At 44.9% G+C, this 24,002-nt stretch overlaps 1 protein-coding gene across 1 annotated transcript in view; it reads right to left on the bottom strand.

Moving 5' to 3' along the window:
• Positions 1-24,002, bottom strand: part of EYA2 (EYA transcriptional coactivator and phosphatase 2) — a 139,748-nt gene that overhangs the window by 35,615 nt on the left and 80,131 nt on the right. Inside the window, exon 8 of the mRNA XM_049780514.1 lies at positions 23,248-23,331. Within this exon, the coding sequence (XP_049636471.1) occupies positions 23,248-23,331 (84 nt within the window). The remainder of the gene's footprint in view (positions 1-23,247; positions 23,332-24,002) is intronic.

Raw genomic sequence — 24,002 nt, 5'->3', positions numbered from 1 at the left:
TGTGCAATAAGAAAATGGCTTCGCTCAAATGAGCATTTGTATCAGCCACTATTTGCAAGATGGACATCAAAGTGCCCAGAGGCAAGAGGGCAAAGTGGCTGAGACTAGCAGCAGAGTCAATGAGATCTCAGGGCTGCTAGCCCTAGGACAGAGGCCTCTTTCCTTTCCTGGGTACAAGCAGAGAGACCCTCAGGAAATAAAGCAAGGAGTGTGACAAAAGCAAGTATACCCAGTATCTTTTCTCAAACTGCCCTTGCTCAAAAATTCCCAGGCCATCACTCAACCTGATACTGGAATCCTCCATCATCCTCATAACACCTTTTTAGGTGTAGTTACACAGCAGAGTAGTGAGGCTTTGTAATTTAATATTTTTCTACAATTTCACTACATTTCCTCCTCTCCTCTTCCTTTTAAGTGAAACACATCTAGTTTAGAAAGAAACTTGTATTGAGCCCTAAAGACTGGAGGGAAATCATAAAGACAAGCATGCATGTTGGTGTCCTGGGCTGCCAGAACAAGTGGGCACACACCAAGTGGCTTAGCATAATACAAACATATTCTGTACTTCTAGAGATCTGAGTTCACAACCAGGGCTTGGAAGTTCCTACTGCAGGTGCAGGAGATCCTGGCCTTTTTGTCAGCTCCTGGAGATGGTGAGAGGTCTGTGCAAATGGGCCATTTACTTAGTCTCTTCCTCTGATCTTACCCCCTAAATTCCCCATTTCTTCTCCTATTTGTTCTCAATGCACAGGGATCCCCACACCCTCCTATCTGCAGTCCTCTTTGCCACATGAAGACTCTTAGTGGATGAGGAACAGTCTTCTTGGTGTGTGTGTGTGTGTGTGTGTGTGTGTGTGTGTGTGTGTGTATGGGGTAGTGCTGACAGTGTACTGAGGGCTATTCTGGCTGTTGTGCTTTAGGGTCACTCCCAAGGATTGATTTGGGTTGAACCACATGCAAGGCAAAAACTTTACTCCCACTGGATCTCTCTGGCCTACATATGCCTAGTTTGAGGGCACTGTAATCCCAGCTCAGTGACAGTACCCCTTAGAGGAATTTCAAAATCACGGAGGGCTTTGTTGCTGTCTTAATATTTGATGGGGGGAATGATGTTGATGGGATGTGTGATATGTTATTTTTTGGAAGGGAGAGCATACTTAAAAATACTTTGGGAAACATATGTGGTGCCAGGGATCAAACCAGGTTGGACACATGGAAAGCAAGTGCCTTATCCCCTGGATTAAGTCTCTGGCTCTGATAACATAGCTTATAAGATAATTCCATAATTTGCTCTTCTGCACGAAGCAATTTGCAGCCCTTGGGGCTTTCAAAGTGATAGTGGCTTGATTCAAAACCAGTCCTTTTCAAACTACTTGTAAGTTGCAGTCCTGGAGGTGATTTTGAACCCATGGCTGTGGAAACCAGCACTGTGCTAAGGAGGCTGGAGCTTTCAGCTCACCCCTGACCACAGGAGGCTGAGCTCTATCATCTGTGGTCAGTTAGCAAGGCCATGCCAGTGAGGTAATAAAGACTTAGGAAAAACCATGTGTACAGGGGCTGGGAGCTTCTGGGATGAGGAAGACATCCACATGCTGGCAGCATGGTGTTGCCAACTTGATGGGGACAAAAGTTGCCTCTGGACCCCTCCCTCTATAATTCTCCATCTTTGTCCTTTATAATAAATGCATATATGTTAAGATGTTTCTGAGTTCCTATGAGCTGCTCTACCACTTTAGCCAAACCCAAGGGCTTGGGGGATGGGATGGTGGTAAGAATTTTCCATTCATAGCCAGCTGGTCAGAAGCCACTGTGTGGCTGTGTGGGGCAGGCTAATGTCTTGAGCCCTCTAGATTTGTTTCCTGTTTCTCTCTCGGGGACACATATCTATTTCAAAATATCTGCTAGGTGTAGCTGTTGGGAACACATGGAGGGGACCATGATGCTCAGGTCTTCCAAGAATTATGGGAGGTTCATCCAGAAAGGAGAATGGTCTTGTATGCCAGCTCGCTTCACAGTCCTACCTCACTCTGTGCTTGGGAACTCAAGATAACTTGCAGCTCACAGAGGCACCCCATGCAGCTCAGAGAAGCTTCATGCCTGCTCTCTTGCCCTTCACTTTCTTGTCATTAACCTTGTTCCCAGGAGTCTCTTGTCATTTATTTTATTTTATTTTATATTTTTAGTTTTTGGGTCACACCTGGTAGCGCTCAGGGTTTACTCCTGGCTCTAGGTTCAGAAATAGCTCCTGGCAGACTTAAGGGATCATATGGGATGCTGAGATTCGAACCACCTTCCTTCTGCATGCAAGGCAAATGCCCTACTTCCATGCTATCTCTCTGGCCCCCTCTTATCATATTTGAGAGGCGGAAAGCCCATCTCTGCTGGGATGCAGAGAAAGACAGTTGATTTCTGAGAACATCAGAACTATTTGTGATTATACCTCTCTGAAAGAGGGTCACCCCAATTCCCCCTCCACTCCACCTCCTAACACCCTCCTGCCTCAAGTCATTTGCACTTGCCCTTTGACTTGGAAACCCCTTTGGGTTCTGACTTTCTTTTCTTTCATTTTTCTATTTTGTGGTGCCAGGGGTGTGATGTGAAGAGTGTTGGAAGCCAAGGCCTCACACATGGCAAGGCAAGAAACCTACTGCTGGGCCACACCTGCCCTTCAGGCCGCATGCTAATAGAACAAAGGCTTCCTTTGATCGGTCCATGGAAAGGACAGCCCCTTTCCAAACTTCTTTACATCCTTCATCCCTCAGGTACAGTCTGAGAGAATCAATTTGAGATTCTAGAGACTTCCCCACAATCAGTAGGCAAGTTCTGTGAAAAATACTGACCCATTACTTTGTGCTGGGCCCAGCATCCAACAGGTGCTCAATTAGGAATTTTATTTATTTAATTAACAGTTATTTATTTATTTTTGGGGAGGGCACACCTGGCAGAACTTATACTCTACTCAGGAATCAGTCTTGGCAAGCTCAGGAGACACTATGCTGGGGATTGAACCTGGATTAGTTACATACAGAGCTAGAGCCCTACTTGCTGTACTATTGCTCCAGCCTATATTCTTTTATTATTTTTATATATTTGCATTGCCATATTGCTCCAGCTCTATTTAATTTATATATATTCAGTTTAAAATGAATAAAATGTACATGAGCTTTATGTACCTCACCATATTTCCTCCTTAAAACATCTCATTAAGAAACTGGAGAGATAGTGTTGGGGTCTAGGCATTATTTGCTTTGTACTTGGCCAACCACAGTATACTACCTTGGCACTGCATACAGTCCCTTGATAACCACTAGGAATGATACCTGAGCACAGATGCAGGAGTAAGGCCTGAGCACAGCCAGATGTGGCTCACAACATCCCCTATATACCTTCAAACGAAACAGAAAAAACAGTCCTCACAAGTTCTTTTTCATTGTACAGATAAAATTAGGACCCAGAAAATGAGAAAAGTGAGTTAATCCAGTCATGCTAAAGCAGTCAGAGCTGGATTCAAACTCAGCACTGTCCCTCTCACCAAATTCCAAATCTCCACCATGTCCCAGAAATAAACAACAGAAAATATTTTATTGTGGGAAGGAATCTTTTTTTTTGTTTTGTTTTTAGGGCCACCCCCAGTGATGCTCAGGGGTTACTTCTGGCTATTTGCTCAGAAATTGCTCCTGGCTTGGGGGACTATATGGGACGCCGGGGAATAGAACCACAGTCCGTCCTAGGCTAGCTTGCTCAAGGCAGATGCCTTACTACTTATGCCACAGCTACAGCCCCTGTGGGAAGGAATCTTAAGGGAGAAAATAATCAGAAATTTTCCCTGTTTGGTAAATGCCCACTTTACCATGGTTTGTTTCTATTTTTAATAGAAAAAGTGATTTTTTTTTAACTAAGCGACACAAGCAAAGCTGGGAGGGGAGGCACACAGCCGACGTTTACCACAAGCTCTGATTGGCCTCTTAGGGCACAGACCAGCTTTCCTTTCTCATAAGTGTTGGGGCTGCAGAGGATAAAGTGGGGGCCCCTGGGCTAGGAAATGTTCTCCCCTTATTGCCTTTGTGCATTGGTGCCTTTAATTTCCTGGACCTGATATGGAAAAGCGAAATGATCCAGTAAATCCCTCATGCCAGGAATGGCTCTGCAGGAGAACCAGCTGTGACAGCCCAGATTGGAAACCAAATCCCTCAGCCCTGATGGGCTCTGAAGCCTTTCTTGGCTCTGGTCTGGTTCTCCTCTCTCTGGTGGTGCCTGTAACTTTTCAGGATTTCCTCCCAGGAGTGAGAAAGAAGTACCTTCTTGGGAAGAGTCATTTAGGTAAACCATCAGCATAGGCTCTTTAGATGCACAAATGGTGCCCAATACAGTGCTTCTTTTTTTTTTTTTTTTTTTTTTTTTGGTTTTTGGGTCACACCTGGCAGTGCTCAGGGGTTATTCCTGGCTCCAGGCTCAGAAATTGCTCCTGGCAGGCACAGGGGACCATATGGGGCGCCGGGATTCGAACCGATGACCTCCTGCATGAAAGGCAAACGCCTTACCTCCATGCTATCTCTCCGGCCCAATAATACAGTGCTTCTAAAAGCCACTCGGGTGAGAAACCCACCAGAGTTCCAATTCCATCCGGGTGCTGCCTGCTTTCTGGCTAAAGCTGAGTGCTTGTGAGAGGTGATGGAGTTCTGCCCAATGTGGGGAGTTGGGAGTCAGGAGGACAAAGGGTCTTTTCCTTAAGTTGCTTGAACTATTTCTGTGCATTTTTTGTTTGTTTTTGCACCAAACCCAGATGTGCTCAGGGGCAAGTCCTGGCTCTGTGCTCAGGAGTCATTCTGGGCAGGCTTGGAGACTATATGAGAGGCCAGGAATCAAACCCAGGTTGGCTGTGTGCAAGATAAATGCCCTACCAACTGTACTATTGCTCTGGCCCTGAGCTCTGTGTTTTGAACCATACCTAGTTCCAAGCTGTAGGAGCTACTCCTGGTGTGTGTGTGTGTGTGTGTGTGTGTGTGTGTGTGTGTGTGTGTGTAGATGATTTTGGTGATGACCTGGACTCACAAATCTTGTGCTCAGCCCATTGAACCAGTTCCAGCATCTCTAGAGCTACACTTCCACTGCTCTCATGGTTACACCCAGTTTCTATCTCTGAGTGGATCCAGTTTCAGATCTGCTCCAACACATCAGAGTGATCCTCAGATTGAGCCTGGGGAAGTACTCATAGTTCCCCAAAAGGCATCTAGATATTTCTGAACTCTTTCCTCAGCACAAAGTTTCTAGGAGGTGAAATCAGTTGGTCCAGTTTTGGGCTATACCACGGATTTATATTTTTATTTTTATTTATTTATTTATTTTTGGTTTTTCGGGCCACACCCATTTGATGCTCAGGGTTTACTCCTGGCTAAGCACTCAGAAATTGCCCCTGGCTTGGGGGGACCATAGGGGGACACGGGGGGGGGGGATCAAACCTTGGTCCTTCCTTGGCTAGCGCTTGCAAGGCAGACACCTTGCCTCTAGCGCCACCTCGCTGGCCCTACGGATTTATTTATTTATTTTTGTGTGTGTGTGTTTTTTTTTGGGTCACACCTGGCAGTGCTCAGGGGTTACTCCTGGCTCCATGCTCAGAAATTGCTCCTGGCAGGCACAGGGGACCATATGGGACGCTGGGATTCGAACCGATGACCTTCTGCATGAAACGCAAACGCCTTACCTCCATGCTATCTCTCCAGCCCCCTACGGATTTGTTTTTAATAATTATGCTATACCCAGCTGTGTTCTGGGCTTACTACTGGCTTGATTTCCTGGTAGGGCTCAGGGAACCCTAAAGGGTAATGGGGATTCAACCCAGGTCAGCTGTGTGTAAGGCATAGTCCTCGCTGTACTATGCCACTGGCCAAGTGTTTTGTGCATTTCTTAAGGAAATTGGGCCAGCAGAGACCTAAGTTTGGAAAAGCAGGGAGTACTCCAATGGCCACACATTTGCCATTCCTCAGCAGCTCGTGTTTGCTGAATACAGTTCTTAGCTCTGCATATGTGTTTCAGGAAATTTTTGGTGCGTGGTTAAGATTCAAAATCACTAAAAGCCTGAATCACACAATACACTGAGAGTTTAAGGTAAGACTCGGCTCAGCTCTTCAGCCTGTGAATGCTGCTGTAGCCTAGTAAAATGTCTCTAGAGTGAACAATCTGAGATTCTGTCACTTGAGACTGCCCCGACTTAGCAAATGGACATGGTAAGTTGGTGGGTTTGGAGCTGTGATGTCTCTGGAAGGTGGTTCAGTGGCACCCTGACCCCACCCACTAGAAGCACTGCCTACCACACACAGGGCCACATTCCCTCAGTGTGGAGTCACAGCTAAAACTGAGGTTAAAGTTACGAGAAAAAACTCGATCCTTCACTTCAACAGCCCACTTGCATCCTGTGTACACAGCATTATCAACCACAGCTGCTTTCAAACAAAGCAAAAGGGTAAAGAAACAAAGAGACAAAGAAACTCTACAGTTTCTTTAGATGAGTGGAAGGGGCAGAAAACTTAGCCTGGTACTGTCCTCGCACATGCCTACTAGAAGGCATGTAACTGTCCTCTGTGCAACCAGGAAAGTGGATCTCCCTTGGACTGACCTTCTCCAAAGACAGACCAGCAGAGGGGGGCAGGCATGGCTAAGAGAGAGAGTGCTCTCTTATGTGGACCCTCTGGTTCACCAGATTCCTTCTTGGGGTCGCACTCAGCATTGGCACTTGGCTTCCACCGAGGACAAGTGCTGGAGAGACGAGGACAGGAATCTGCGGCACCCCAACCCCTTCCTTCTCAGAGTAGCAGCCATGAGCCAGGCGTGTGTCTTGCAGGACCCCTGCCTGGGCTTGCAGGCATCAGCTGCCAAGGACAAACCTGCCCACAATGGAGGTGCTTACTCAACGCGGGCATTCTGCCACCTGCACTGGCCTCCCTTCTCTTCTGGGCTGATTCCCCTGACCCCCTGATTCAGGACAATGCACTTCAGCACCTATTCTGGGAGGTACACCCACTCTCCTCCCACTCTCCCACCTCTTTCTTACAGCAACACACACACACACACACACACACACACACACACACACACACACACACGCACACGCAAGCAAAAACATAAAACCAATCAAAGTCATCACACCATGCAAGCCAATGGGGTTTTTAAAGAATCACCGCCAAGTAGCTGTTTACAAGCTGAACAAATAATTACTCTGCCACAAGGAAGAAAAGTATTAATTAAGGCTATTCATTAAACCAGCCTCACCATTCTGTAGGGTTTATCTCTTGGAAGTGTCAGCCAGAGGTTAGGCGCAGATTAACACACAATGGAAGGCTTTGCCAGTTAAATCTCCTCCTTGTGGTTAGCTTTTCATAATAAAGTTGTCATTAAAAGAAAGAATTTAATGGTTTTAATTGGGTTTAATTACTTGGAAACTCCTGGAAAACAGATCAGCTAGTTTAAAAAGAGGAGGACAAGAAAATGATGGTTGTAAAGAAGAGAAAGAAAAAAAAAAGGTGATTCACATGTTTAAACTGTAAAGCTAAAAAAAAAAACACACACACACACAACCAACAAAACTTGGCTTCTTTGACAGCTTCAGAGGAAAACATAGAAAACAGAAAAGATCGTCTTAGGTTAGCAAATGGGTGTATTTGTACTAACAAGAACAACTGAAAAAACCTGCAGATAAACCCTGTCATCACAGACTCACAAAAAAGTCAAACTGACTCCAAATGAGAAAATCCCGCTCCAACGAAAGAGAAGAAATAAGGATGTCTGAGCCCATTCCTTTTTTGGGACACAGCTACTCAGCCTTGACATTTGTTATTTGTTTCATTTTTTTTCATCCTCTGGAAAATGTTTTATTCCCCCCCAAGGAGGGGGTTTGCAATGTAGAAAACATATTCATAGAGTGTAAATTTAAAACTGAAAGTGAATAAATGAATGATGAACACACAAATGGAGCCATGTACGTCAGTGGAATATCAGATTGAATGGAGGTGGAGGGATTCCATCACCTGAGACCTTGAGGGTGAGCCTTGGGGTCCTTCAGACAGAACCAGAGGCATGTACAGAAGCCCAACGCAAGAACCTATAACAGAGCTGGTACCTGAGGCTCATCTTGCTGTTCACTAATGTTAGAGAAGTGTGACTGAGGCATGAACCTGGAGACCAAAATAACTTGCCCAAGGTCAGGAAGGAGGAGAGCTGACTTTGAGCAAGAGCAGTGTGGCTCCAGAAACCAGGCCCTAGAACCAAGGAGGGCCAACTTTTCTATAAAGAACAGAGAGTATATCCTGGGGGTTCTGTAGGCAGGGTGGTCTCTGGTAGAACCACAACCCTTTAGGAGAGTTGCTGGTTTGGTTCTGGTACTATTGGATATGAAAAGGGAGGTGACAATGTTCTGAAAGGAGTACAAGGACTATCCAGGAGATCTGTGTATTCGGAAGCAGAGAGAAGGCCAGGCTGAAGGGCAGGGGGGTTGGGGAGGGCGAGGAGAACAGGAGAATCAGGACCCGGGATCAATCCCCAGAATCCTATCTGGTCCCCTAAATACCACCAGGAGTGTTTCCTAAGTGCAGAGTTAAGAGTAAGCCCTTAATATCACTGGGTGTGGCCCCAAAACAAAAGCAAAGCAAAACAAAACAAAACAAGAATCAAGTAATTGAGGGAAGTTATGCTGTGGGGAGTAGTTTGAGCATCATTCCAAGTGGGGCTGGAAGTCAGGAAATGGTTTCAAGCAAGGATAATGAAGAAAATCTGAATTAAAACCAAGAGCAATTCTTTTCTTTCTTCCTGGATCAGGTTCATTCTGTTCAACCAAGCCCCAGCAATGTTGGCGTTATTGTCATTACTATTATCATTATTTTTCCACTGTACAGGTGAGGGTCGGCTTGCTAGACCCCAGCCCAAGTAAGTGAGACTCAAACATCATCCGTCCTGTTCATCCTACCTGTTCATCAACCCATCTGCCCATCCATTCATCCATCCATCTACCATCCATCCACTCACCCATTCATTCATTCATCCATCCAGTCACTCATATATCCATTTATTCATTAATTTATCTACCCACCCATTCATTCATCATTCCTCCACTCATCCATCCACACATCCACCCATACATCCACTTACAAATCCATCCATCCATCCATCCATCCATCCATCCATCCATCCATCCATCCATCCATCCATCCATCCATCCATCCATCCATCCATCCATCAATCCACCCACCCATCCACCCTTACATCCACTTACAAATCCATCCATCCACTCATCTCCTCCTCCACCCATCCAATATGTATCAGTCACTGTTCTAGGCCCTGGGAAACAACAGAAAACAAAAAAGTCATATATTAATAAAACAGGACTTGCAAAATATTTAGCACCTCAGGGTGCCTATGCACTGACACACAGATTGTATACTGCATAACACCAGGGATGCCATTCCCATAGACCATGGAAGTGGCACTTCTTAGGGCTGGGAAAAGTGCTTGTGCACAATAGTATGTCCTTCCAGGAAGTGAGAAATAAGGCAGAAAGCAATACAGAAAAGTCTCTGGACTTGTGGGCTATAAATGAGTTAGTGTCATTTCATGGGAAGCTCGCCACTTGGAATAGGTTGCACTAGAGGAGATTTTTAGAAGAAGAACCAAACAGGTGAAGAAACATTTCAGAGGAATCCAGGGGTGCAAGGAACCTGTGGTGGAAGTATGCCTGCAGGTTTGTGTGTGTGTGTGTGTGAAAGAGAGAGGGGGAGAGGGGAAAAGGGAGATAAGGAGGAGAGGGAGAGAGACAGGATAAGGAGGAAGAATTCTATTTTTCAAAACATATTTTGATTGAATCACTGTGAGATATAGAATTAAAAAGTTTGTGTTTTGTACAATGTTCCAACATCCATCCTTTCACTGGTGTTTATTTTCCACTGTCAATGTCCCCAATTTCTTTCTTTCTTTTTTTTTTTTTTTTTTTTGGTTTTTGGATCATAACCAGCGGTTGTGCTCAGGGGTTACTCCTGGCCCTGTGCTCAGATATTGCTCCTGGCAGGCTCGGGGACCATATGGGATGCTGGGAATCAAACCGGGGTCCATCCTGTGTTGGCTGTGTACAAGGCAAATGCCCTACTGCTAAGCTATTGCTCCAGCCCCCTGGGGCAGAAGATTTCTGAGCACCTTCCACATGCTAGGTCATATCCTGTAGGCTCCTGCCCCAGGGACTTACAATAGATGTTATAAGGAGTGTCTGCCCAGCATCCACGCCACTTCTGATATAGAACCATTATGGCTCTGGGGGAAACAGAACTTCATCACTCCCTATCTATTTTGTTCTGAGTGAGCTGAACCCCCTCCCCCATAATAAATGGCTGGTTTAAGTGAGGCCATGGAGAGCTTCATCTGGGAAGTGGTGGGGGACTACTGAGAAAGAAGGATCTGTTGGCTCACATTTTAATACAGGATGTTGATTTTTATGCTTTCTGGGGGGAGGGCATTTCTGGCATCACAACTAGAAAAGAATGAAGTCAGCCTGGAAGAAAACTGAGGAGGGTATCGAGGAAGAGAGAGATAGAAACACACAGGAGACAGAGAGAGAGACAGAGACAGAAAGACAGAGGCCCACACTAAGAGAGACTGAGCTTTACTGACAGTGCCTGAGCCCTTGGATCTATGGACTCCTGGACATCTGATTATAAATGCCCATAAACTCATTCTTCTGTTGAAATCAAATGATTGAGGTAGGGGGGAACTAAGTTTCTGGTCTTTATAAAGAAGGGAAATATCATGACTAATCTATGAACAGAGGGTACAGGAGGGACTCAGAGAGAACCGAGACAGTTCTGACTCCTGCAGTTGACAAGATGAAGACTAGCTGGGAAGACAGAGACAAGGGAGTAGATGGGAGTGATACTTGGTGAAAAATGCTGCAACCTGACAAGTTCTGTCTACTAAAGACAAATAGGAATGATACCCCAGGAAAGCTTTTAGAAGACCTGAGCGCTGAGAAAGCATCAGCTAGGCTAATGGTAAGAAAGGAAAACACCCTTTTGGCAGAGGGACAGCTTGGAGAATGGCCTGGAGCTTGTAGCTCTGACTGCAAGGTGGTGTCCTTAAATATAAAACCTGAGCCTGAGAAATGAGGTGAGAGAGAACAGAAGGAAGTGGGTCAAGAAGGGCAAAGTTTGGACTTGACTCTGGGGAAGAGGTGCCAAAGGCAACAAGACTTACAAAGAGAAAGCAGTGGACAGGTGAGAACAGGGCCTGCCTTTCTGTTCCACCTCTTGATACAAGAAGCATCTATTTCCCCCTTCCTCGAGCAAGACAACAGAACCCATGATGTAATCATGCCAATTATTAATAGCAGCGTTACAGAGGCAATAGGGGGTGGTGGGGATTGTGGCAGACTGGAAACCCTTTGCTCCATCTAAAGGGGTAGCAACTGTGTAGCTTGATCCAAATGAAGCCAAGAGCAAGTTGTCCCAGGGCAGCATGGCCAGAATAGACTTTTTTCCCCAACAGAAATCAAAACTCTAAAGTTCTAGGGGGAAATCTTCTAATTTTACTTGCTGGCAACTAGGTAAAAAAAAAAGGTGAGGGGTTCTTGCCAGGCACAGGGCAGAACCAGGTTCAATCTCTGTTATCCTCTATGGTTCCCAGTTCCCTGCCAGGAGTGATTGCCGAGCTCAGAGCCAAGAGTAACCCTGGAGCATGCTGGGTGTGGCCCCAAAACCAAAACAATAAAAATATAAGGTGAACTCAGTATTGTGACTCAGGAGTCCACTGAGTGTCGTGCAGGTGGGAAGCTGGATCCCTGGTCCTATTACACTTCTGTGTGTGATCCTGGTGGCACTGATGTGATATGATCCTGGCATTGAAACCAAGTGTGTGAGCACACTACTAAGTGTGTCTGCCCCTTGGTTATTCCAACAAAGAGAAGGGAGAAGGGGGAAGAAAGTAATAAAAAATGAGGAGCTGGAGTCAGATTGGCCCCAAAATTTCCCTCTGTGTCACATGACACAGGAAGGGTTGGGCAGGATTTCAGTTGGAATCTAATGAAAAATTGGGTGCTGACGAGACCTGGAATATGGGTCTGATCTGTTTGCCCTTCTGGACTCAGTGTCTCTGACTGAATATTCAGGGTACTCCTGGAAAGGGAACCCTCCCTAGATCTACCTCTTGGATTTGTGTTGAGGATCAGGAGAATAACCTATGACCCAGGGACAGATTTGCCGGGAGAGGTGAGCAGGAATATAAATGAGGGAGCTACACATTTGTGCCAGGTATTAAACCCAGGATCTCACAGCATGTGCTGCATCACTATGTGCTGTCTCTCACCCCCAAGATTTCAATTTTTACTGGTCCTTCTACAAATCCAAGGCTACTATTAAAGTAATTTTTTTCATTTCAGGTTCAACACACATGTTAGACAACTGATGAAATGGATCATTTGAAAAATCACTAAGTGGCCCAAATTCATTCTGTAGATGGCATAGTTGAAAGTTATTTAAAAAAAAATGGGATTCAGGGGCTGGAGAGATGGCACGGAGGTAAGGCATTTGCCTTTCATGCAGAAGGTCATTGGTTCGAATCCCGTATCCCATATGGTCCCCCGAGCCTGTCAGGAGTGATCTCTGAGCGTGGAGCCAGGAGTAACCCCTGAGCGCTGCTGGGTGTGACACAAAAACAAAAACAAAACAAAACAAAAAACCCAAAAAACCAAAAAACAACCCTAAAAAAACAGGATTCAGGGCCAGAATAAGAGTACAGTGGTAGGGCATTTGCCTTGCATGCTGCCGACCTGGGACAGACTCGGGTTCGATCTCCACCATCCCATATGGTCCCCCAAACCTGCCAGGAGCAAATTCTGAGTGCAGAGCCAGGAGTAACCCTTGAACGCCGCTGGGTGTGGCCCAAAAACTAAGTTAATCAATTAATTAAAAAATAAGTAACTGGATTTATGTGGCCAGAGGGACAGCATAACAGTAAGGCATTTTGGGGCCTTAGGTAATCCTTGCATGCAGCTGACCTGGGTTCAATCTCTGGCATCCATTATTGTCCCCCCAATCCAGGAGTGATTCCTGAGCACAGAGCTAGGAATAAACTCTGAGTGCTACCAGGTGTACCCTTCCAAATAAACTGAATTAACATTAGAAAACCCAAAAACTCTGAAAAACAAAATCTCCAAGCATAGAGTGCTTACTGAAGAATTTGACCCAATACTTCAGAGAGAATTGGCTCCAAACTCTCCACACCCTCTTCTAGAAAGCAGAAGAGATAACAAAGCTATTTCAAGAGGCCAGTATTTCTCTGCTGCCAAAGCCAGATAATGAGAGAATTCTAGAAACCAAACAAACTATAATTTTAAGCAGCCCAGGTTCCTGTTTTACCAGTTCTGGCGGCTTAGAAACCTTCAGTGGTGCCGCAGCACCCTCGGAAGCATGAGATAAATTTGGGCTGGTCTTTAGGTTGGTGAGGTGGGGACAGCTGCTCCAGTTTTGCAGATGAGCAAACTGGGACCTTTAAACAAGATTGACATGCCCCAGGACTTGGACTTAGGCAGTGATGGCAATGGCTTTGGAACTTTTCTCTTATAGAAATTCCTCAACTGACAGAATTCCCCCAGAAAACAGCCTCATATTCATAGCATGAAGCTTCCTACTACCCAATAGGTAATGAGGGGGACCTTGAGCCAGCTATTCCCTAAGCAGAGTTTTAAATGATGTGAAATGTATATAGACCAGAAAAGGAACCAAGAGGCACCAAGACCCTCAGAGGCATTGAGTTCAGTGGCACAGCATGAGACTTCCCTTTTTTTTCTGCTCCTGCACCCAACTGTACTGATCCCAGCCCATGAGTCCCCTTTGGGGCCTGTTCTGGCAGTGCCATGGTTACATGGGACCATGAGCATCTGCCTCCTTTCACTGAGCATTGTGTTTTGGGGTTCACCCACTTTGCAGCAGTTGGCACTACTCTAGATCATTATATGTCTGAAAGTTTTTCCATTGCACGGTCACCTATGACCATCCGTGGATGGACATTTCCTGAGAGACCTTGAATTTCTGTTTTGAACTAGGACTATGAAGAAGGGCTGGGAAGGCCATGGGTTCATGGAGAAAGTGTGGGGAGCAGGTATAATGGGGGAACCTCGCTTTACCTGTCAAAAGATCCCTCTTCCCCTTCACTGCCTCTGAATGACACCCTTATTACCAAACCTTTTGGCCCTGGAGATGGCCTCACTCTGGAGCCCTATTGAAATAAGAACCATCAAGAGTGCAGGTGTGGTTCTGGGGGGACACAAGCTCCTCAACCTGCTAGTTAAGTGTCAAGGAAAATTGTTCCCATTCTTTAGGTTTACAGGGCGCCTGGGCTCCCCCCAACCACTATCATTGTGAGCAGTAACCCCTATATTTACAGAAGACAAAAGACCTTCTTACTCTGACCCAGCCAACAATTTGCTATAATTTTTTGCATTTGAGATTTAAATCCCTCTTTTTTCCCCCCTTTTTTCCCCTGTGATGCCCTTCGGCATTTATTGAAAGAGGGAGGGTGGGCAGTCACAAAAGAGGGGGGGGCATAAAAAGTTGGCAAAAGCAGCCTGGGGAAGCAGCATTTGTTCAATTTGTGGGCGGAAAAAGGGGCGTGCTCGGGGAGACTTAACTAGCTGGGAAACCTTCCGTGAGTGAAGAGATGCAGGAAACACACCTCTTCAAGCAGCATAGAGGCCGAGCTTCAAAGCAAGGCTCTGCTAATGAGCACTTCGCTGACAGCCATACCAGGGCTGAGATATATGTGATGTTGGAAATAATCCCTTAATGCTCTCAAAAGACGGCGGAGGCGCTGGGCTGCGAGACTCCCTGGCCCAGAGAAGCATGATTATAGGCGATTAAGTCTACAAAGGGAAGCCACCCCTGCCCAGGCCTCTCCAACTGTCACTCACCTCCAGGACATCCTTCAAAGCGTCTGTACCCCCTTCCCTCCAATACTGCACACAGCACCGTCCCCCTCTCCCCAGCCTTGGCAGGAAGCGAGTAGCAAAGTCAGCAGCCCTTGGTCCCACAAAGCAAATAATCATTGCTCAGGGAAGGCCAATCAAAGTCATCATTTCTTTATTAGCCCCCGAGACTAAATAACTTTTACTTAACTGAATTGAGAGCTGGAGGGGAAAAAAAAAAGATTGAAATACAAGGTTTAACCCCCAGTGGGGGAAAGAAATCTCCAACTTCCTCAGAAAATCCTTTCCAAATTGTATTCATCTTGACTTAATCCACATCTACCAAGTGAATTAGGCAGTATTTATTTTGAAAATCTATTTTATAGAGTTCCAAGGACTCTGTTTGCCTTGGGCTGGCTGACTCCGGTTCAGAACTGGAGCCACTGAGAAGGCCCTGCCTGGGCCTTGCAACCTCCATAGCCCCGGCCGCTCTGGACTGCCACAAGGTAAATAAACACAGCTGAGCCCAGAGAGATGGGAAGGTTTTCTCATTAAAGAAATAAAATAAACAGATGTCCTTAAGCACTTTGGCTTGTGTTTGTCCAAGGATGGAAAGCTCTAGAAGTCAGAGCAATAGAAGCAAGTCAGCGCTGCCTCATGTGGTGAAAAGGGAGCAGAGAGAAGAAAAGAAAGGGAGGGGGGGCTCCCAGCTAACTAATGGTTCTCTGGGGAAGGCGCTTTGGAACTGAACCTCAGCAACTTCTACAAATAGTTTTTAATGGCTCTGTCATAAAACCAAGGTTTTTGATTTCTTCTCAGTTTGTAAAAGCAAGGAGGGTGGAGTCAGGTTGGGGGTCACCAGAGGGCTCAGATGGACCCCAGCCCTATGGTAGCTCACTGGGTAGCAGATTAGAGAGCCAGAGGCCAAGTCTGATTCCAGCCGGAAGTAGGGCTTATGCTGGTGGAGGGTCAGAAAAGCAGTGGTGAAGGGAAAGTTCTGTATAGTTCTCTGCACTTTGCCTCTTCCACATCCGTCAAGAGCCTGATGGGTTGGTCTGTGCCATTAGCCCAGCCCACCCAGAGGAGTTCATGGCTTATATCACACCTCACAGACCGGATATCAAGCTTAAAGGCCCCACATGAGGACCAGAGAGCTTCTATAGGGATTAAAGCACATGCCTTTCATGTAGCAGATTCATGTTTGATTGGCATCATGTGATTTCCAAAAACCTATGGGTGCAGCTATGGGGACCCCTCAACATTGTTGAGACGGTTTGTACAACCCCCAGCACAACAGGGCCTAAGAAGCACCCACATCCTTGGGCTGTCACTCTGAACCACCTACTGAGAATTGTGAGAGAGCTCCCCCAGCTCCCTAGCACTGCCTGGGAGACCCTAAAAGAAACAAAGAAAAACCAGAGTCTCTTGAAGGGAACGGGAAGCTTTGAGCCATGCTTCTTTTCCAGTCTTCTGTCACGTCACTTAATTCTCAATCAGCCTGTGTTCTCACCTGAAACTGTGTGCACTACGGTGTCGGAATGATGTATGCATCTGAACCCATTATTAACAGTATTGTAAATCACAGCTTCTTCATGAAGGTTTATTATAATGATTGATGAATTAATGGATGGAAGAACAGAAGGAAGAACTATTGGCTTGGTGGATGAATGTAAGAAGGAAGGAAGGATGGTGGCTAGAACAATAAAGGAAAGGAGGACTGGCTGAATAAGAGGAAAGAGGGGTTTGTTTCTGAGGTAATTAAAGGTCCTAAAATTATATTGTGGTGATGGATGTGCAGTCCTGTGACCACTGAATTAACTGTACACTCAAATAGTAAGTTTACAGAGTGGATTAATCTCCACAAAACTGCTACTAAACACACAGAAATGATGCTAGATCTGAACTCCAATTGGTAGTCAGCAGCCTGCAAGTCAAGGCATAGATGCATTGTGAGTTGCTGGAGAACCACTGATAAATCCGTCTTAAGAGCACTTCCTGACCACCTTGCATGGACTTAATCCCAGTAAACAAAACAAAACAAAACAGTTTAGGAACTGCAAGAATAGGGGTAGGGCTGAGAAGGAGAGATTGGGAAAGAGATAGCAGTTGCTGGCTGCTCCAGCTCTCCAGGGAACTTCTAATGATTGTACCATGACAAGCAGGCTCAGAGAGCCTGGGGAAAGGAATGGAAGGGCAATGGAGAGTATGCAGACTCAAGGAACACAGGCCCTGACTGGGCACAGGAGGAGATCCCAGTCTTATACAACATTTGCGATTTTGGACTCACTCTTCCATTGTTGTAGCACTGCTGCTCGTATTTCCCTAAGTTGTCCTTTGGGCTGAACCAATAATGGGTGTGATTTCTGCTTCCTAACCAGGAATGGTTATGAGTAAAGAGCCACTGATCCTTGGTGTGAAGATACAGGGATTCTTTTTTCAGAGCCCTTATACTTATACACACCTCTTTCTACTCTGGACAGAAATCTTTAGGTTCCTTTTGGGGGCTACCATCCCTACCCCGACTTAGTCCACTGACTGAGATAGACCTGACTTACTCCTTTCTCCAGGCATGAGAGAGCTTTTGATCTAGGCTTTCCGTATATGAGCCAATAAAATTTAAGCATGGTAATAATGCTGAAATTTGGGAAATAGGGTTGCTTCTTTTTTGTTTTCATTTTTGTTTTTGGTCACACCTGGCAGCGCTCAGGGGTTACTCCTGGCTCTATGCTCAGAAATCGCTCCTGGCAGGCTCATGGGATGCTGGGATTCGAACCACTGACCTTCTGCATGCAAGGCAAATGCCTTACCTCTATGCTATCTCTCTGGCCCCGGGTTGCTTCTTTTTCTCAAGCTATCACTGTATAGAGTAATGTTGGTGAGGGATGCAGACAACCCAAGCTCTGAGAACACTGCTTGAGCTGCTAGACCCAACCTGACCTGACTTTCAAATACCCCTGGATTTTTCAATTATTGTGATCCAACACATTTCTATTGTAGTTCTATTCAATGTATTGCATGGAGAATCCTGCTTGACACTCTAAAAATAGGCTTCATAATGCTTTAGATGCCATAAAAGTGCAAAGAGAAAATGGGCCAAAAGTCAAGATCAGATTCTAATTTTAGGTATGAATACCAAATACAAAATGAATAACTTTCCTATGTCTCAGTTACTTTGACCATAGTGATTTGAACCATTAGTCTGTGCACATGTACCATCTGTGGAAACGTTATTGTGATAACAACCTTTCTCTAGTTGTAAAAAGGTTAAAATCACTACTCTACAGCTCTCTGACACTAAATTAATAGTGAAGTCAAGATTCTTTTTGGGGCTTGGAGAGATAGCATAGAGGTGTTTGCCTTGCAAGCAGCCGATCCAGGACCAAAGGTGGTTGGTTGGAATCCCAGTGTCCCATATGGTTCCCCGTGCCTGCCAGGAGCTATTTCTGAGCAGTCAGCCAGGAGTAACCCCTGAGCACCGCCGGGTGTGGCCCAAAAAAAAAAAAAAAAAGATTGTTTTTGGAGTTTCAGAATTTTTTCTTAACATTTTTCTCTCCCATTGTTCTTCTTTTTTCTTTTGTTGTTTTGGGGCCACATCTGGCTTAGGACTTACTCCTGGCACTGAGCTTAGGGATCACTCCTAGCAGGCTAATGTTTCTATGTACTGGGTATTGAACCTGAGTTGGTCAGATACAGAGCAAGTACTCTATTTGTAATATCTCTCTGTCCCTCAATAATACTCCTTTTTATTATGAGTACTTTGTATTAGTAATTGATAGCTGTTCTTCATTTTTCCTTTCTACTTCTCATAATAAAATCTCTCAAAGATCTGAGAGATTTTATGGTACACGAGATGACAATCCCCAGACTCCCTTGCAGCTATGTTTGGTATTGGGATCTATTTCCAGTCAGCAGGATATATGCAGACATGGGGTGGGTACAGGATTGGAGGTAACTACCCATTTTCTTTCTGAACTTTTCCTGGAGTGAAAACACAGGGGTGATATTTGTTTTATCTTGTCAATGTAGGGAATGCTGCAAGATGGCAGAGATTAAAAAATTAAGTGGTCTCTTATGAATGATGCTGTGGATAATCAAGTAGGTGATAGACATAAACTTTATTCACGGGGCTCAAGAGATAGCATGGAGGTAGGGCATTTATCTTATATGCAGAAGGACAGTGGTTCGAATCCTGGCATCCCATATAGCCCCCCAAACCTGCAGGAGTGATTTCTGAGGATAGAGCCAGGACTGCTGAATATAACCCCCCCAAACAAAAACAAAAACAAAAAACAAAAAAACTTTATTCAGCCCTGATTACTTTGGGTCTTTCTTAGGTTGGTGGTTGGATTTAACAGGTAAGATGTATTCATTCATGGCTTAGGAGACAATAGGAGAAAGGAGTAGAACCTTTTAGAAGAGTAATGAAGATGGCACAGAAGATCCAAGGATCTCCAAGAGCATGTTCCTTCAGTCTTCTCTGAACATCCTAGGAGGCAGATGAGCCTAAAGCTGAGGTGTTCTCTCTAGATAATTTTACTTCCTCTGGCTCTCAGTTGCTTCTCAGGTACTTGGGAACTAACTGAGAAGGGTTAGGCATGGGCTTCCCAGGTCCTTCCAGTACTCATGGGTCTGTAATCTAGGACAGACATTGAAACTCCCATGCCAATGGACCCAGAAAGGTTCCACATATGTCTTAAAATTGGCTGTGAAGTGGTGGCTGGAGAAGCCACACCCTTCTTGGTCCCTCCCTCACCAGATACCAGTTGCTTACATTGCTTGATGCCAGAAGGAATATATTATTGAAAGATTTATACATATTCGAAGAAGAATTGCAAAATTTTGATCTATGCATTTAAAAAGTCAAGAGATTTAAAATTCTATTTTTATTATTTTATTTAATTTTTTATTATTTGGGGAGCACAAACCTGGTTGTACTCAAGGCTCATTTATGGCTCCGCACTCAGAAATCACTCCTAAAGAGTTCAGGGGGCCATATGTTGTGCTGGGGATCAAACTAGGGTTGGCCACATGAAAACAAGTGTCCTATTCCTATTATCACTTTGACCACAACATTTTCTTGATTTAAAAATGCTGACTTTAGATGCACATTTGTTAGGTGCCCTAGAACAAAATATATTCAGGCTTAATTTGACTGGTGTCCACCTGTCAGGAATTTCTTATTTTAATACTTTTTCTTCCTTCCATAAATATTTATTTGACATCTACTGAGTGTGGGCACTTTTTGTTCACTGGGGTATAGAACAATAAATAAAATGAGAGTTGACTGGTCTGCCCTCATGCAGCTCTGTTCTAGAGGATTCCCTTGATTTAGTCATTCCATAAAGATCTTTGAGCAATTCTGTCTTGTGCCCTATGCTTGAGATAAGAAAATATGTTCATGGGCCAGAGAGATAGCATAGCAGTAGGGTGTTTGTCTTGCACTCAGCCAATCCAGGACAGACATAGTCCCCTGTGCCTGCCAGGAGCAATTTCTGAGCACAGAGCCATGAGTAACACCTGAGCGCTGCAGGATGTGACCCCAAAACAAAAACAAAAACAAAATTCATGGCCCCATCCTCTTGGCGCTTATTGGTCTAGAAGGCAGATAATAAGTGCAACTATGGAGGTTAGGAGATAATAATAATAACCATAGGAGAAGCCTTTATATAATTGTACCTGGAAGTCAATATCTCAGCACACTCACTCAGGGGTTAGGTCACCTCTATGGTGTTTTTATTTTTTGTTTTTGCTTTTTGGGTCACACCCTGTGATGCTCAGGGGTTACTCCTGGCTCTGTACTCAGAAATCGCTCCTGGCTCGGGAAACTATATGGGACACCAGAGATTGAACCAAGGTCTATCCTGGATCAGCTGTATCCAAGGCAAACGCCCTACTGCTGTGCTATCGCTCCGACCACTCTATGGTGTGTTCAATTTTCTGTTTTGGTGGAACCCCAGATTTCTCAGTACCCACCAGTTAGCTTATATTAAATTTTTTCCCTTCCTTGTGTCTCAGCCCTATCTGAACCCAGTGATTCCCAAAATCACCCTCCCAAAAAAAAAAAAATCATCTGTATTTAATCTCAGGCTCTGCTTCTTTATTTATTTATTTTTTTTTGTTTTTGTTTTTTGGGCCACACCCGGTGACGCTCAGGGGTTACTCCTGGCTATGCGCTCAGAAGTCGCTCCTGGCTTGGGGGACCATATGGGACGCCGGGGGATCGAACCGCGGTCCGTCTCCTAGGCTAGCGCAGGTAAGGCAGGCACCTTACCTCGAGCGCCACCGCCCGGCCCACTTCTTTATTTTTTTAACTTTTAATTTTTTTTTTTTTTAGTTTTTCGGGCCACACCCGTTCAATGATCAGGGTTTACTCCTGGCTAAGCGCTCAGAAATTACCCCTGGCTTGGGGGGGACCATACGGGACGCCGGGGGATCGAACCTCGGTCCTTCCTTGGCTAACGCTTGCAAGGCAGACACCTTGCCTCTAGCACCACCTCGCCGGCCCCAACTTTTAACTATTTTTAAAAATTACTTATTTAAACACTGTTGTTACAAAACTGTTCTTGATTAAGTTTCATCAGGCTCTGCTTCTTAAAGAAACTCAGCAGAAACAAAGGAAATGACAGTTTAGGGGACAGGAAGCAACTCAGGAGGAAGAGGAGGAAGAGGGCAGGATCTAACCCATAAAGGACCTTGGTGGCTCGGGTTAAAGGTCATTCAGAGAAAAGCCATTGACAATTTCTCATCTGGCCTGGCCTACAGTTTCAGATGATTCATCTAGGGGGGAATGTAAAAGCCCAGGTGGGAAGTTAGTGGACTAGATGCGGGATCATCTGGAGGTGAAGATGGTAGAGTTGGGAGAACAGAGTGGTGGCAGGGGGCCAGGAAGTTCTGTACTTGGTCCTTTCCTTAAGGGAGTCCACAGTTTGGTTTTAAGAGTTTTGGTGAGACATCCCAATTATAAAGGTCCCCAATCCATAAGGATCTGATCATTGCATGGGATATGAAACTCGTGTGTGTGCTTCCTGTGGAGAACACAGGAGAGAATGGATGTTTCTGAGAGAAGAATGTGGCTTCACAGGGAAGTCAAATAATCCTGAAATCTGGATAGACTTCATAGGAAACTCACAATTTAGCCCCTCCTGAAAGCCCAACATTTTGCACTGGTCACCACACCCTCCCTGCTCTTTTGCAGCAGCTCCTGACTCTACCCCCCTCTTCCTGTGCCATGTACTGTCCACCCAGGCAGGCAGGATTTTCCAAGCACTGTTAGACTTATTAATGGTGTTCTGGAGCAGGAAGAAATTTCTGCACCACCAACACCATTTTTATATTCTTTAAAACATAATGGCAGACGATAAATCTATCTTGCTAATCACACACCCAGCTTGTTATAACCCCTGTTAAAAAAAATGAGCAGCTGGAAAAGCCATGAGGTGATGTCAAATCATATTCTTAGTCTCTAAACAGAAACAGAAATATTTTCCAGGCACTGGGAAACTCATACAATGGCTCCTCCCCTTGCTCAGAAGTTTGGTGGTTCACCTCAAAGAAGGAAATGACTCACCTGTCCTCTACATCCCCACCCCACCTTAAACTGTCCTCCCCAAACATAGCTGGTGTTGGGTAGCCCCTATACAGTTTGTTGAGTTTGAATTTTAGCACCAGTTTGTGTTAAAACAATAGATTTGTGTTTTAGCAGTAGGGCTCATTTTTATGTTGTTCCCGTAGTTTCAACGCTTCATTCCCTCACCATCCATCAGCTGATAGAGTTATTCAGAATCTTAGTTCTATGACCCCTCTCCACTACAACCTTCCCCCATAGTCTGTGGATGTCAATTTACAAAGATTTTGCTTATAAAGATCCATGTTGGAATGGACAAAATGCTTCCTCCCTATTGTCTCAGAAAAAAAGGGAAGGAACATACATTTATTTGTTGGAGACACTATGATAAACACAGGAGAGAAGAAAAGTATTTTACCTCATTTTTTTTTAAAGCTAAGAATACTGGTTTTGGCCGCAGCATTTTCTACCCCCTGAGGAGGGAGACAGATGAAGACTATGAGCTTATAGTCTATCAAATGGATGGCCAGTGCTTCGTGTGTTGGAAGAGACGGCATGGGAGACAATAGCAGAGAAGCTAATTAACTTTTCACATGTCCAGGGAAAATTCCTGAGGGCTTCTCAGACTCAGGCTGATCCAAAGGGGTAGTTTTTGTTGCAGAAGCCCCTTTATCCACTGCCCCCACAATTCCCAGGACTGACCAGCTGGACTGGGTTTGATGCAGGAAATATCAGATAGAAAGTGGTTCCTTACCTTCCCATATCTGGCTGCAAACGTCCCCGTGAGTAAGGAGTGAAAAATAATTATGGTCTCATCCAAGTCCCACACGAACACACGCTGTGATAAAAGAGAGGAAGAGAATGGGGCAAATAAATTCATTGAATGTCTGCAGACCGATGTCTCGGGGAGAAAAATGAAGTCTTGAAAACATTACCTTTAAGTTATAAAATATGCAATTCACGATCTGTCCTGGGCCCCACCCAACTTCAGCTGTGTGAAGTATGGTCTGATGGCCAATTCTGAGGCACCTATCAAGCCAACAGATGGTATAACCAAGAAGCCTTCCATATGGAAAGCTCCAGAAAGGAAGTGTGTGATCCAACAATAACATACAAATCATGTTACTCATTGGACAAAATAAAATACTGCCTTTTTACATTAGCTGCTTACCCTCAGCCTAGTTACTTCTATTTCTCTTTCTAGCAATTTTGGTGATTGCTTTTGTAAATCTAAATCACGTACTTCTACTTTTATTTATTGTTTATTCAACTTAGATAATGTCTTTGAACAGTCTGAAAGATTTTGGTTTAACTCACAGTAAACCTCCCATTACTCCAGAACTTTGTATTTTTCACATATACGATCCCCCCCCCTATTTTTATTTCCATTAGCTTTGGCCACTATGCCATAGATAAAACAATAATCCCAATGTGGAAGACAGGATATCAATGCCCCTAATCTCTCCCCTCCTTCCTGTCCTCTCCAATCTATTTCTGTCTGCTGTAGCC

Source organism: Suncus etruscus, chromosome 9 (assembly GCF_024139225.1).
Source record: "Suncus etruscus isolate mSunEtr1 chromosome 9, mSunEtr1.pri.cur, whole genome shotgun sequence".
Lineage (NCBI taxonomy): Eukaryota > Metazoa > Chordata > Mammalia > Eulipotyphla > Soricidae > Suncus > Suncus etruscus.
Note: the sequence above shows the minus strand (reverse complement) of the source record. Positions and strands in the feature narration are given on the sequence as shown.